Source organism: Priapulus caudatus, unplaced genomic scaffold (assembly GCF_000485595.1).
Source record: "Priapulus caudatus unplaced genomic scaffold, Priapulus_caudatus-5.0.1 Scaffold9, whole genome shotgun sequence".
Classification (NCBI taxonomy): Eukaryota; Metazoa; Priapulida; class Priapulimorpha; order Priapulimorphida; family Priapulidae; genus Priapulus; species Priapulus caudatus.
The window spans coordinates 460839-476197 of NW_014577070.1; the positions used below are offsets into that span (position 1 = coordinate 460839).

The 15359-nt window shown below is 44.5% G+C and overlaps 2 protein-coding genes across 4 annotated transcripts in view; one reads left to right on the forward strand and one right to left on the reverse strand.

The window, feature by feature from the left end:
- Nucleotides 1–3939, reverse strand: LOC106806685 (protein O-linked-mannose beta-1,4-N-acetylglucosaminyltransferase 2-like). Of its 3 annotated transcripts, none has more exons than XM_014808699.1 (2): nt 3802–3939; nt 1–2309 (listed from the first exon to the last, which is right to left on the reverse strand). In XM_014808699.1, the coding sequence occupies exon 2, from the start codon at nt 2234–2236 to the stop codon at nt 473–475; it is 1764 nt and encodes a 587-aa protein (XP_014664185.1). In that variant the 5' UTR covers nt 2237–2309; nt 3802–3939; the 3' UTR covers nt 1–472. The 3 variants fall into 3 exon arrangements, with proteins under 3 accessions (XP_014664185.1, XP_014664193.1, XP_014664201.1); XM_014808707.1 differs by having other exon boundaries at nt 3784–3939; XM_014808715.1 differs by lacking the exon at nt 3802–3939 and adding an exon at nt 3533–3636.
- Nucleotides 3940–4088: 149 nt separating this feature from the next.
- LOC106806707 (synaptic vesicle membrane protein VAT-1 homolog-like) overlaps nt 4089–15359 on the forward strand; it is a 22674-nt gene continuing 11403 nt past the window's right edge. The window contains 3 exon segments of the mRNA XM_014808727.1: nt 4089–4359; nt 4519–4648; nt 9563–9778. Coding sequence (XP_014664213.1) covers nt 4160–4359; nt 4519–4648; nt 9563–9778 — 546 coding nt within the window. The 5' untranslated portion in view covers nt 4089–4159.

Below are 15359 nucleotides of genomic sequence, written 5' to 3' on the forward strand. Positions count from 1 at the left end.
GGGGGCTGAAACGATAATGATCTTTAATTGACCAGTCACGAGTGTTACATGTTTGAATGACATGAAATATGAAGTATCACAAAATCCTCAATGCTGACTCCAATACGCACTGAAATATCACAAAACCCATTATGAGAAAATCATGAAGCTGATCAAAGACGGATAACATATTTATTGCACAATAAAAAATTTCTAATTTTTTAAAGCACTGGTAAACTAGCTGTCAGGCAATATCTTCAATCAATCAACCTAGTTTTAGAATGATGAAGTGAAATGTTTTCTTAGAGTATTCTCAACCCTTAAACACAAAAGGACCTAGATATTGCTGTAAAACCCTTTGATGTGCTTCAATGCATTATTTGCATAAGGTAAGCAATCAGGGGGAGAATACTCAATTGGCTGTGCGGTGTATTACGCGATAATAATGATGTGACCTAATTCTAAGCCAACACTCAACCGTTGGGATCCACAGCTACACTTCACACTCATGCGCCCTGTCATTGAATGGGCCCGCGACGCTTTTGTCGACTATGCACTTCACCCAAACGTAATAGACTTGACGCGCCGCCGTCTCGTCCGTCGCGAACGTGAAGTTTTCCGTGCCCAGGAGGAACGCGTTGACGTCTTCCTTTCCCCGTTCGCGCACGAGCACCTCGTACTGAGCCACGGACACGTTGAAGTAAGCAAGATTGTTCGGCGCTCGCCACGTGATCCCGACCAGTTTCCGCCGTGCGTCGTCCGTCGACGCATCGCACTCGATGTCGCGCACCGGTCCCGGCGACAACACGACGCCCCCCTCGTCGCATCCTCCCTCCTCCCCGTCTCCGCCGCTCTCCAGCATCCTCCGCCGCTCCGCGACCGCCTCCTCGAGCGTCGCCACGAACGACGGGATGTCGACGTGCGTGTCCTGGTAGATGCGGTACAGCCACTCCGGGTCGGAGCAGCACAGGTGCCGCGGCACGCTCTCGCTCGCGAGTATCCGCCGCTGCTCGTCCGCCGGCAGGTGGCGTATGCCGCCGCGCTCGGGGGCCGCGTCCGGGTGCGCGCGGGCGTCGTGCGACGACGCGACGCGCCACGCGCGGTAGGCGACACGCATGCGCGGCAGCCCCGCGAGCGTGCGGTACGGCGCATAGTGCGCCGGATCGACCGCGTAAGGAAACAGCTCGACGAGCGCGGCGGCGGGCCGCATGAACGCGGCGAGCGCGAGCAGCGCGCCGTGAACGCCGACGACGACGGCGGCGCGCGACACGAGCGCGATCATCACCGGCACGTCGTGCGTCTCCGGCGAGACCGTGATCGCGCGTGCGCCCAGCGTCCGCGCCGCCGCCAGCGCCACCTCGGCCTCATTCAGTATCTGACGGTTCGCGCGCCGCGAGATGAGCACCACGTATTCGCCGTCCGGCGCGGCTGCCGTCAACTCAATCCCCAGCCGCATCCGCACGAACTCGGCGAATCGCCTCACGACGCAGCCGTCGGCTGTCGATCCCTCAATGGGTCCCTGCGGCTCGGTGAAGCCGTACTGGTAGAAGGTGGTCGCCCGCGACAGCCCCGCGTGCACCTTCTCGAAGCAGACCATCGCGTTCCAGTCGAGCTCATTCCTGTAGACGGGTCTGTGCGGCGAGAAGATCTCGTAGAGCTGCCGATACTCGCCGGGATCCCAGCCCTCCATAAAGGCGAGCCTCACGTCGTGGGCGCCGACGTCGGGGACCTGCATGTCGACGAGCAGCGTCTCGTACATGGGGAGCAGGTCGTCGTGGATCGCGTGCATCAGGTTGTCCGGCTTGAAGCGGTTGAACGCGAGCGTGACGCCGGGCACGACCTGCACGTTGAAGTTCCTCGCCGCCTCGAGCGGGTACTCAGCGAAATTGAAGTGGTTCGCGCCGTGGTTTCTCACCGAGGAGAAGTCCTGGAGAGCGGGCGAGAACCGATCGTCGGGGACGCCGTGGTAGCGACTCTTGTTGCCGCGGAAGACGACAAACTCGTTCTGCTGCGGCAGGTAACACAGATTGTGCACCCAGCAGAGTCTGACCGCTTGATCGTGCTGCCACCTACACCACACGGACGAGCCCTGCATCTGGACGCTCTCTAAGAGCGTCTTGTGCGACTCCCGCTCGCTGCTGCTGTCGCGCAGCCGCTTAGAATCGTCGAGTTTCCCTTTGATGGTCAAGTACTGCTGAAACATGGCGGCCATCATGCAGATGAGAGCGAAATTCAGTACTCTATTCATATCTGGCATTGATGGGCTCGTAGATGCATGGCCGGGTTCCTCTTTCGATTCAACCACGACGATAATGCTTGCATGATAATATCTGTAGACACAAAGGTGAATCTTGTGACCCATAACCTACATACAGATTACAAACTACATAATTATGATAATACACATATACTACACTAGACCGAATAATTCTGTCCCATATAACCTTTTTTATATTTTGGTGAGGGTTATTGGGACAGAACGGGGTTCATTGAAATTTCGTGAGATCGCATGCAAAATGCATGCGCTGCGAATGCGGCCCGTACGCCGCTATTGGCGCAAAAAAAAACCTACCGTTCCCTTCTACATGGCTTTACCTTGCTACTGATATGTGTATACATTCACTTCAAATTTCATCGATTGTTATTCACTTCTTAAACGATTGTTTTTCAGAAACCCCGCTTCATTTAACTTTAGTATTACAATTACGTTCGCCATTTACAAACAATCAGACCAATCAGAGCGAGTCTATCAGCCCTCCTGCAGCGCCACAGATACAAGCGAGAACCAGGGGTTATTGTAAGACTCGCTCTGATTGGTCTGATTGTTTGTAAATGGCGAACGTAATTTACTAGAGTTAAATGAAGCGGGGTTTCTGAAAAACAATCTTTTAAGAAGTGAATAACGATTGAAGTGAATGTATACACATGTAGAAGGGAACGGTAGGTTTTTTTCCGCGCCAATAGCGGCGTACGGGCCGGGCCGCATTCGCAGCGCATGCATTTTGCATGCGATCTCACGAAATTTCAATGAACCCCGTTAGGCCGATGAAAGTTGATTTCATGGTTCTCGTCAGGCATTGTTGAGATTTTGATGAGGGATTTAGATCAACATTCATCTTTCATATACAAACCAATAGAACTTAAGTGAGGGTATCAGGTCTTGTACATATGCAAAATAAGATTAAAAAATGTCGTAACTTCTTTGTTGACAGTTTTTACTCAAATTTTTACTGTTTGTCTTCCATACATGTAGTGCTGACTGTAGATTGTTGATTTTTTGAGGCGGGAATTTCATATGGGGACTTTTTGATGCGGGAATTTCGTCAGCGATGAGTGTTGAACTTTTTTGGTGCGGGAGTAAAATTTGATGCGGGCGCTGACGAGAACCATGACATCAACTTTCATCGGCCTTATGTCCCAATAACCCTCACCAAAATATAAAAAGGTTATATGGGACAGAATTATTTGGTCTATTAATACTACACATGCTCGCCCCAAACACTATGACTTTTAATCACTAGAATTTAATGACTTCATTAATTGCCTCATTTACTTAGATAGATGGTCGACTACACATATTTCAAATAACGTCTGCCAATACAGGCAATTTGGGCTAACTCTCCTAGAAAGAGAATTGCTGTAGTAGTTGCATTTTGACTTTTGTAAACATTAGCACGTGCACTCATTACTCATTACGTGACGTCACATGAAGATTACAGCGCATGCGCTAAATCCATGCGTAAGATTTGTCTATTTTTCTCTGACCATTCCTTGTATTAACCACTGAAACTACTCATTACATACCGTGAACAAGCCTATTACCTTGAAACCTGTCGTTTCCGAAACGAAGAGAATTCCAAGAGAGTGCATGTCAATGCCCAGGAGTAGCTAAAATCGTAAAAATCTGGCACACACAAACACACCTATCGGGCTTGTTGTTGTGTTTTGCACCGGCTCTTTGTATCAATCCGCTACTGCGACACATTTTCAAAGCTAAGGCGGAGCGAATCAATTTTTTTCTGTCGTCTTACGCGCTGTGCAAACTAGCGTCGATACACGCCCTATATTTTTACCAATTCAGTTTCTTGTCGCACAGTCGCGCGCAATAGTTGGAACTATATTTTGTGCGTAGTCGAGGAGGTGGAAGTGCACCGTGGCACGGCTCAGTCCTGAAGGAAAGATGGCAGAAGAAGGTAAAACAGCTGCTGCGTCCAGCGAGCCAGCTGGAGAGGAAAAGGCAAGTGAACCGGCGCCAGAACCAGCCAAGGAAATGCGGGCGTGTGTACTTACGGGCTTCGGAGGCTTGAAAACGGTGAAGGTGCAGAAGAAGCCAGAACCAACGGCTGGAGAGGGAGAAGTCCTCATCAGAGTTCGAGCAGGGTAGGGCAATTTCCATCTGGTAGTTTTGTAACCTGGTTATCCTACCCTATCGTTTAGCCTGCATATCTGGCAATTAATTCTCCGTGTATAAATATCGAGCTTTTATTACATTTCTTACAGTGTTTCGTATACGTGCTGGGTTTTTTTCAAATTTTTCAGAGGATTGAATTTCTTGGACTTGATGGTGAGGCAAGGTGCTATTGACAACCCGCCCAAAACTCCAATCATAATGGGGTTTGAGTGTGCTGGTGAGATAGAAGCAGTTGGAGAGGGAGTCCAAGACTTGAAGGTAAAGTTCACTCCATGTTTTATTCAACTATTGACATTCTCAGAAAGGATTTGCATAATGCAGCATCCAGCATTCTTTCAGCAAATATTTCATTAATATAAGGCATACCTACTCTGTTACATAGTAGGTAAATCTTATAGTAATGAAAGTTCAGAGTCTCTGTACACTATTAGATAAATTAATCGGATTTACTAATGCTTCCAGTTCTGTCCACTCTATAGTCTATTTCTTTCAGTTCCATTTCTGTATGAGTATACATTCATACATATGTATCTGTAGGTATGTTCTTGTTTTTACAAGTTATGCCAAAGCTTTGGTAATGCTTCATGAAGCTGTATATTTACTATGAGCAGAGCTAACTGAGTAGTTGGTTTTTTGTGCCTTGTTGGCAGTTTAGAGAGAGTTGATTAGTAACAATGTATATATCTATACAGTGCTAGTGTCCAATCTATACAATGTTCAGCCAAATACAATGTATCGATTATACAATTGTATATATTTGGTTATGATCTATCTTTATCTTATGGTTATATCTATGTTTATGATCTGGATGTTTCAGATTAGTAACCAATCTATCTTTCTATATATATGTATTATTAGCTCTTGATATATATATAACCCTGTGTGTGTGCATGAATGTGTAATTGTTACTAAATAACCCTCATTATAAGTATACCTACTGAATATGATGAAGCCACACCCAGATGTATTGAGACTCAAGAGAGAAGGAAAAGTCTAACCTTTCCTGATTACTGTAATGTTACTCTACGGCGACCTTCGTGTGTAGTACCCATTGCAGTGAAGTCGAGCATATTTATTCAGCCGTATCCCAATTTATTCGGCAAATCCAACTGCGGGTTGATCCCTCTCAGACGCATTATATTGATTAGCCAGTAGGAGGCAGTGAAATGCTGTTAGCTGTTAGCAGCCACCCCCTGTTCATGAGAAATGCTTTCCTGGACTAGATGCGAAGTATTGACCGTTTCACCATTAAAGGTTGTAACCAATGGTTGTGCTGCATTCTGTATGAAAGGGTGCATTTTGATATGATGAAAATTTTCTGAAAAAGCTTTGTTTTGTGTCTCATTTTCCAGCAGAAAACTGGAGTAATTCTTGATATAACAATTATGCAGGGTGAAATTATATATATATATATGTATATATATACATACAATTACATGTGTGCTTGTCTGAATTTCATTTTTCAGTTTAAAAAATGTTAATAGTATATATTTATTCATTTCCCCATTTCGCATTATTCAGTTAAATTTATTCCTTGGAAGCACATGTGTAGGCAGATATGTTGTGATTTACCAGAGCTACTATCCAAACGTACTGCAGCTGTTCCCTTTGCTGCCATGCAGCTACCATGGTGTTCTGGGTAAAATCCTTTGCAAATTTAACCAGATGCAAGGCTTGCATGAATACTGAATATTGCTCTATTATATTTATAGAAATGCATCGAAAAACTGAAATCGTAACATTGTATTCCATTTATATAGTCCCATGGACGTTAAAGACTAATATAAGATTTTGAGGTTACTCTATATGTATTTGGTGTTAATCATATATATGCTGGATGCGTTCCGTACTGTAAATTACGTTTAGTTATCATCTCGCACATGGCAGTACGCTACATGTTTAGTCCATCACGCCTCCAACGAAAACTGTTGTGAATTGAAGGTCTACACAGACGGCGCTCCACGTGTTTGCGCTTTGATGTGACCGGCGGTTAACGGGGTATTACAGATGTTGCGACAGCTAGCCTACCCTGCTTTTCTGTGCGGCCGTGACAAATAGAGAGCTTGGCAGTGATTGCTTGGCAATAAGCTCCTAACATTTTATTAATCGATAATCAGCTGCACGCAGTGTCGCTTTTATCTCCCCTTCTCCTTCTCTCTTTCACACACGCACACACACACGCACGCACGCACGCATGCACGCACACACACACACACACACACACACACACACTTATTAATATATAATATAATGATCTCGGCATTTCCTCTTAGCGCGCCTCTGGCCAGTCTGCATATGATATCCCGAAATAATGCTATCGCAGCACGAGCGATCAATCGCGTGCGTGCGAGCGCTTGTGCTCATCCTCTCACACCTACTATACTTATGTAAATTGCGACCTTTTATTCTGGCTGTGTGCGGGCGTGTACGGATATAATAATGAGTTTGCGTGTCAGATCCGCGGATGCGCGGAAAAACTCCTCGTCATCTTACAATCTCCAGTCGCGCGATGAGTTTGCAGACTTGCGTGCAGCTACAACTAATCAAGAGCGTATTAAGTATGAGCATATTAAGCGTATTAAGTATAAGCATAATTAATACGTTATGGTCTTATGCATCTAATAATTATTGTTTAACGTCATGTCACCAGTGACCGTTATGCTACTGAGTGGGTTAAGGGTGGCGGGATAGAAGAAACATGCAGCAAGGAAGAGAAAGAAAGAGGAAGGCAAGGTGCAAGTAGGAAAGAATAAAATAAACTGTGCAGAAATCGTCCAGAAAGTTGATAGGAACATCGTAAATGAAAACGACTATCATGAGTCTAAAATCTCAAAATTATTTTTGTTAGGTGAAGTTACATGCATAAGTTATACCATTTAACATTACGCCATTTTAGTTTTGTCATGGTAATATCAGGTGTGTCGTAATATAGATCTATATTATGCGCTCCTGGTAATATCTATCAATGATGCTTCTGAAAACGTACCACTTCAAATTTATTAGGACGCGACTGATGGCTGGCTGTTTAACAGTGATTAACTCGGGCTTTGACTGTGTTGAATGCAGGAAGCTTGATGAAACTCCTGCGCTACACACATCTAGGGCATCATCAGGGCATTCTCAGTAGGTCAGCACAGATAGAGCTCTAGCTAGGCGCGCAATCCTGGATGTAGATGCAGGTAGTAATGCTGGTAGCTGTAACCGTCACAGGTAGGGGGAACTACCGCGTGATGACGATGTAGGTAGTGGCAGGTTACGGCACTGTGTATTACAGGTGGTACAGGTAATTTTCCGTCGGCGGCCTTTGTACATGGATTTGTAATTGAATTACATGCAATAAAGATTTAATAATAATAGTCAGTTATTTCGTTTTACAACGTATTTTTACACTTTTATTCCATCACTCGAATGTATACATGGAAAGAGCCAACAGCGCTATTGAATCGAGCGATAATCACGGTTTTTAATAATAACTTTAAATCTGGCGCAGCATGTTTTGTTTGATTAAGGGATAAAAACACGTCTGTGCACGTAAACCCAGAATCGATTTATTTCACCGCACCCATTGCTGAACGGTTCATTTTGGAGTGTAATACTCCTAAACGCTTGAGATATATAGGTGGAACCACATGATGTAGATGGCAGGCAGAGCAGTAATGTAACACTATAACCATCGTATCAAGCGCTCTTGATCGTATGTATGAGTGAACCACGAGATGAAGATAGAGATTGTAGCAGTATACTGTAACTCTAACCGTTGTATGTTCGTATGAGGGGTGCCATGTGATGTAGACATAGGTAATAGCAGTAATTATGTAACACTAAACATTGTATGATAACGTATGAGGGAACCACGAGAGGTATAGCAGTAATGTAACACTAAACATTGTATCAGGAGTTAATGAGACAAATTTGTCTCATTAACTCCTGATTGTATGTATAAGTGGCCCACGAGATGTAGACAGAGGCAGTATAGCTATAATATAGCACTACTGGTTATATGTACAATGGAACAACGTGATGTAGATATAGGTAGTAGAAATAATGTAACACTAACCATTGCATGTATGAGGGAACCACGAGATCTAGATAGAGGCAGTAGCAGTGATGTTAACTCTATCCGTTGTATGTACAAGGGACCTAGTAATGTAGAACGAGGCAGTAGCAGTGATGTAACTCTATCAGTTGTATGTACAAAGGACCACGTAATGTAGAGAGAGGCAGTAGCAGTAATGTAACTCTATCCGTTGTATGTACAAGGGACCTAGTAATGTAGAACGAGGCAGTAGCAGGGATGTAACTCTATCAGTTGTATGTACAAGGGATCTAGTAATGTAGAACGAGGCAGTAGCAGTGATGTAACTCTATCAGTTGTATGTACAAGGGACCTAGTAATGTAGAACGAGGTAGTAGCAGTGATGTAACTCTATCCGTTGTATCTACAAGGGACTACGTAATGTAGAACGAGGTAGTAGCAGTGATGTAACTCTATCCGTTGTATCTACAAGGGACCACGTAATGTAGAACGAGGTAGTAGCAGTGATGTAACTCTATCCGTTGTATCTACAAGGGACCACGTAAAACGAGGTAGTAGCAGTGATGTAACTCTATCCGTTGTATCTACAAGGGACCACGTAATGTAGAACGAGGCAGTAGCAGTGATGTAACACTAAACATTGCAGGGTGCGAAATTAGTCCGGAGTCAAATACTCCCTGATTTACTGCCGGACTCCCTGATTTGACATATGCTAGAGTCCGTGTGACTCCCTGAAAATTCTGCTATACTAACTAGTTCGTTCCAGAGCGGACTCCCTGATTTGACATATGCTAGAGTCCGTGTGACTCCCTGAAAATTCTGCTATACTAACTAGTTCGTTCCAGAGCGCGGCCTTGCGGAATTACCATATTTTTTTTAGGAAATGGCCCAAGAAAATTTTGCAGACGTGCACCGCAAATGTCCTTTTTGTTAATATCTGCGGTACTACTTATATAATGCAGACTCCCTCATTTTGCTGCGGACTCCCTCTTTTTGGTGGTATAGGGAGTCCGTTGGACTCGCTTGTTCAAAAGTTAATTTCTACCCCTGCATTGTATGTTCATGGAAACCACGTGATTTAGGTGGAGGTATTGACGCGAGCAGTAATGGTAAAGTAAGTCGCTAAACCGTTTCAGGTGGGCGACCACGTGATGGCACTGTCGGAGTTCTGCGCCTGGGCGGAGCTGGTTGCCGTGCCGGCGAAGCACGTTTACAAGATGGCGGCCGGCATGACATTCCACGAGGCGGCGGCGATCCCGCTGAACTACGCCGTCGCCTACATCATGCTGTTCGAGATCGGCAACCTGCGGGCTGGCAAGTCGGTGCTCGTGCATTCTGTCGGAGGAGGAGTGGTGAGTGCAGTCCTTATTAACCAGAGTTGTATATAGTTTCTCTCTCTCTCTTTCTCTCTCTCCTCTCTATCTCTCCTCTCTCTCTCTCTCTCTGTAGGGGGGGGGGCAGGGGGGAGGCAGGTGCTCGTGCATTCTGTCAGAAGAGGAGTGGGGAGTGCAGTCGTTTTTAACCAGAGCCGTAGTCTCTGTGTGTGTGGGGGGAGGGGGCAGGTGCACGCTCCCAAGATTTTGAATGTTATTCCCAAAAGAAAATGAGAGCATAATAATGATGAATGACCCCGATGGAAGTGCAAGTAATTCGCTAGTCATCCCTGAAACCCTTGTCATACACCCACCACTGCTACGACACTTCGTGCGCATTGCGTGATGGCTGTGGCCCTCCCTCATTATTGCTTATCTGCATCGTGAAATTTTGCTTCACCCTTCCTAGGAATTTACATAGGCTACGGTGCTATTAATATACTAACCCATTACCCCGTCAATTATTAATATCAATACGTAGTATTAGTATTCAAGATGTCTAAGTTAAATTTCATCGAGAAAAGTGAATATTAGGACAAGAATCATTTGTCATGCAAAATCGTGGAAATTGACACTAGGTATGCTTTATAAACAACGTGTCTGATATATAGAGGTCGGTACGTCGTATAACTAGCTGACCCTCTATGTAAATGACAAAAGTGTCCCATATAAAAAGATGTCCGTTCGAAAGATGTCGGTGACTGCTAACGCAATGTTGTCTGTGTTATTACATAATCAAGATTTCATCATGGCCGATTGTGCGATTTATTCCCCCGTTTTGTAAGCTTAGGGATCCGCCCTACTTGCTAGTAGCTATGTCACATAGTTTAGAGGCTGTGCGTCCCAGACTATATATATATATATAGTCTATATATATAGTCTATATATATATATGCCGTAGCGGAGGGAAAGCTAGGAAATGTATTGCTATAATAATATGGTTTACATCGTTTGGGACTGTTTTCCACAACAACAGTGGCTTTCAAATAATTTCGAATCCAAACAGCTTCTTTTGTGCGAGTCTTTTATGCGCACCCATTTTGTGACATCCGTGCAGATGCACATGTAAGCAAGTTTCTTTTTTAAGTGTTGGCCTTTTCAACGCTGTCTATTGATTTTCAGATTATTTCTTCGTGAGTGGAATGTTTAATTTATGTTGCAAAGGAAATGGATTTGAAGACATCGCAGTGTATAAATAATAAATTTAGCCGTAGGCATGCATTTAAAATGAGTCAGTGTATTGGATATTAAAAAGATATTCAAATTAACATTCTGCACTGTAGGCCTACTTTGAAATTCCATGTAGCAATATCAAAGGAAAACAACAAGTTCATATGAGAATGTGCAATCGGTTGGATAGCTTCAAAATCACAGAGATCATTGTTGATCATCGTCATTTTAACTGATTTCTTGACATTTGATCTAAGCAGGGCTTGAAACTAACGCTTTCCTGCTCGCTCGAGGCTATAGTAGAAATCGGCCGTGAGGGCTAGTAGCATGTCTTGGCTGACCAGCCCTGCTGGCGAGTGCCAGTAATACTCAAATCAGCAGCTACGTTTTGTGCAACTGAGCTCATCTGATTCAAGTATAATATTTAATTTGTGTGTGCAAAAGTCAAATTCATCACAAAATTTCGGCAGGCTTCAATCCTAATGTTTATTTAAATGACATCCCCATGACCAAAGTGGCAAGCCACAGAATGTATCTCGGATAGTCTATAATCAGCAGCCCATCCCAACAGACTTCCTGTGAGACGATAACTGCTCACCATGCCACTTCAGCACCACACAGGCACACTCCAGGGAATTAACGACCTGGTCGATTTTCAGATCACTGTCCCTGCTGGCTAGTGAAGATTTTAGGTTATTTTCAAGCCCGGCTAAGGGTGTGAAATCTGCAGAGTTTTTTTATCATTCATAAATTCTGGCGCCAGTAACTTCCTGATTATAACCGTACTGACTCCGAACCCCTTTGTGGCTGGGCCTATAAGGGGTTCAGATTGATTCCTAACGACTTCTAGGTGCGGGTTACGATCTCTGATTACGGAGTCACTAATGTATCATATAACCTGCCCAAATATGTCATTTATAAACCGGCGTCTGTTCAATGCAGGTAGTTTTACTTTACGACTGCCAGGGGAAATGCCTAAAATGTCTTTTATAGACAGGTGTCCGTTCTATAGGGGCGTGTGCAATCACAGAGTTGACAGTACCGCTTCAAGAAACGTCATAGCTGATAATAATAGGCGTAATGCTTTTAATTAGTCTAATCAAGTCATTAATTCTATTGTTGAGAACTCCACCTACAATATTTCATTTAGTTTGACCCGTTGATACGAGTCCCGTAGCGGCACGGCTGTAGTTTGGATATTGTAAACCTAAAAACGCAAACGAATCTCAGGATTGTATTGGAAATAAATGTATAGTTTGCTGGTTCCGACTTGCCATATGGACTGTGTACAGCTAGTCACGTTCCCCTGTGAAAATTGCGACCGTTGTAAATTAAGTGTAGGCTTAATTTGTTGTGTCTGACTTTTCATATGGGCTGTCAGCAGCTAGTAACGTTTCTCTGTGGAAATTACGGCCGTTGCTAAGTGTTAACATAGTTTGTTGTGTCAGACTTTCCATATGAGCTGTGTACAGATCGATAATCACGTCCCCTGTGAAAATTACGGCCATTGCAAATAAGTGTAGGTATAGTTTTTTGTCTCTGACTTGCCATATGGGCTGTCTGCAGCTAGTCACATTTCCCTGTATATAGTGGGCATTATTTTCCACCAGACAGCAGCAGCAGCAGGAGCAGCAGAATCCATACAGTCTCGGCAGCAAGGCGTCGCCTGGCTTCGTGTCTCGACAGCCTGCACGTCACGTGGGCGTGAAGTTTTTCCCTGTGATTCACCACGTGTCTGCGCTTCCGAATGTGCGCAGACGCCGCCGCCCCCGCCCCGCCCCGCCCCGCCCTCCGCAATCACAGGCATTTCTGCGAGAGTGATCACGGCTTGCTGAATGAACGAAAGCGTCGTTAATGATTATTGTACAATGTCTAGTCAATGTCAGCGCGTAGAACGCCTGTACTCGTCTATAGAACGCACAACCTATCTATACAGGATGCCATTTCGGAGAGGGGGGTCCCACGAGTCATCTTTCTATATGGGTGTAACGGTATAATGTCAAAGATGTCTTATAGAGAACGTAACATTAAACACGGGCGGACGATGCTGTGTCGTAGAGTGACAGGATGCTTGTCTTTGCTGCAAAGGAGTGTTCGGCTGAAGTTGGGTGAAATTATCGATTAGCGTTGTATATAATGGCTGTGCAGTTAAACCTGCATATAAGGGCCAATCACCTAGAAACGTCTACACTAGACAGGCGTTCATTTTATAACTGCTACGAAGGGTAAATGCCAAACGTGTACGTTTTAGGTGTCCGGTCGATAACCCAGGTTTGACTGTACATGCCAGAAAGGGCCCTTATACAAAACTATAAAATTTCTGCTGCGTAGTACTAACAGGTTGATTATTCAGACATTCGGCGTTTTGAACATGATGAGTGTACCATTTTAATACACGTTAGTAAATCCCCCCTTCCAAGAAAATCGTTTCCGACACGATTTGCACAATCGCGAATGTTGATCATTTCTGATTTCTAATCTAATAGCAAAGTAGGAATGTGAAGTGTTTACGCATAACTATAAGCGTGCAAGAACACGCCTAACATCCCTAAATACTGTCTCAAGTTAATGTTAACGAAACGTGTTCATGGCAGTTAGTTTCTAAGCGCTCTTGTAATTCTTAGCAGTGCCAAATACCTAGGTGAAACTAGAGATTTCAGTCTTCGAATTTAGCCGGATGTCCGATGCCCGAGACGTGTAGAAATCTCGGCGGGCATGTAAACATTGCAAGCTTACTTGCCCGACGGGCTCCTGCTTTAAAAACGCATAAACTATAATACAACTGGCCATTAACTAAAGGTTTTTAATTTAAAATCACGAAATGTTATCACCGGAAACGAATGGCGTCTAGAAGTTGTCTGATATACACTTCTTTACTCGATATTACAGAAATATTCCTGCGAAATATAGGGGCAACTATAATGTCATTCGGGCATGTACATTTTACAGAATATTTGCCCGAAGGTCAAGTGGCTCAAAAAGATTTCCGTGAAAATGTCAGAGATATGGACAATATTGCAAATTGCTTAGGGAATGTACTTGTTAACACTGTGCTTCGCCATTAACTAAGTATATGGATTGACCCTCAATAAATAATATACGTCGTGGATGTGGAATGCACGATGTATGTATGCTCAGTGGGTGTAATTCGTTCAGGAACGCTTTGGTTTCACTTCATCTCACTTCGCTATCGCAACCAAGCTTTTAACCTTATAATGCAGCACCGCAGACCGAGACGGGCAGGAGTATAGCTGTAGATTTCTATATACACATGAGGAGATAATAAAAGCAAATGTCCTGTTGTAGAATATTGAATAATATGAATTTCATAACTTGTTTAAAATGGTCACTGTTTACGTTCAGCCCAGGAAAACTTTTTTTTAACTTTTCTGGAATACACAGACAGCACACAACGTGATATTGTGCGAAGTGTGCCCGCACACGCGTATAATATTCTAATATTACTTCGTGTTTGCTATTAAAATCCATGTAATGCTATCATATTCATATTGGCGCTGGTAAAGGTGCTGACCGTGAACACGTACGTCAATGACGTATCACATCGCCCCTATATTATATCGTTACAATTCGTCTCAATTTATCATCACGCAATTTTCAAATGGCACGATTTGCGAATAGCATGCATTCGTTGAATAGAGAGCGGCTGCGCTATTTTTAGATCATTATTATTGTTCTCATTATAATCGGTGTTCTCCTTCACTCTGTCTCCCCCTCTCCCTCGCTCTCTCTCTCTCTCTCTCTCTCTCTCTCTCTCTCTCTCTCTCTCGCTCTCTCTCTCTCTCTCTTTCTCTGCATCCCTCGCTCTCGGCCTCTTCTCTCTCTGCTTCTCTCGCTCTCTCTCTGCCTCTCTCTGCCTCTCTCTTTCTCCTTCTCTCGCTCTCTGCCTCTTTCACTCTCTCTGCGTCTCTTCCTCTCTCTGCCCCCTCTCTCTCTGCTTCTCTGTCTCTGCCTCTCTCTCTCTCTCTGCCTCTCTCTCTCTCTCTGCCTTGTTCTCTGCCTCTCTTTCTGCCCCTCTCTCTGCTTCTCTGTCACTGCCTCTCTCTCTCTCTGCCTCTCTCTGTCTCTCTGCTCTCTCTCTCTCTCTGCCTCTCTCTCTTTCTGCCTTCTCTCTGCCTCTCTCTCTGCCCCTCTCTCTGCTTCTCTGTCACTGCCTCTCTCTCTCTGCCTCTCTCTTTTTCTGCTTCTCTCTGCCTCTCTCTCTGCCCCTCTCTCTGCTTCTCTGTCACTGCCTCTCTCTCTCTGCCTCTCTCTTTTTCTGCTTCTCTCTGCCTCTCTCTCTGCCCCTCTCTCTGCTTCTCTGTCACTGCCTCTCTCTCTCTGCCTCTCTCTTTTTCTGCTTCTCTCTGCCTCTCTCTCTGCCTCTCTCTCT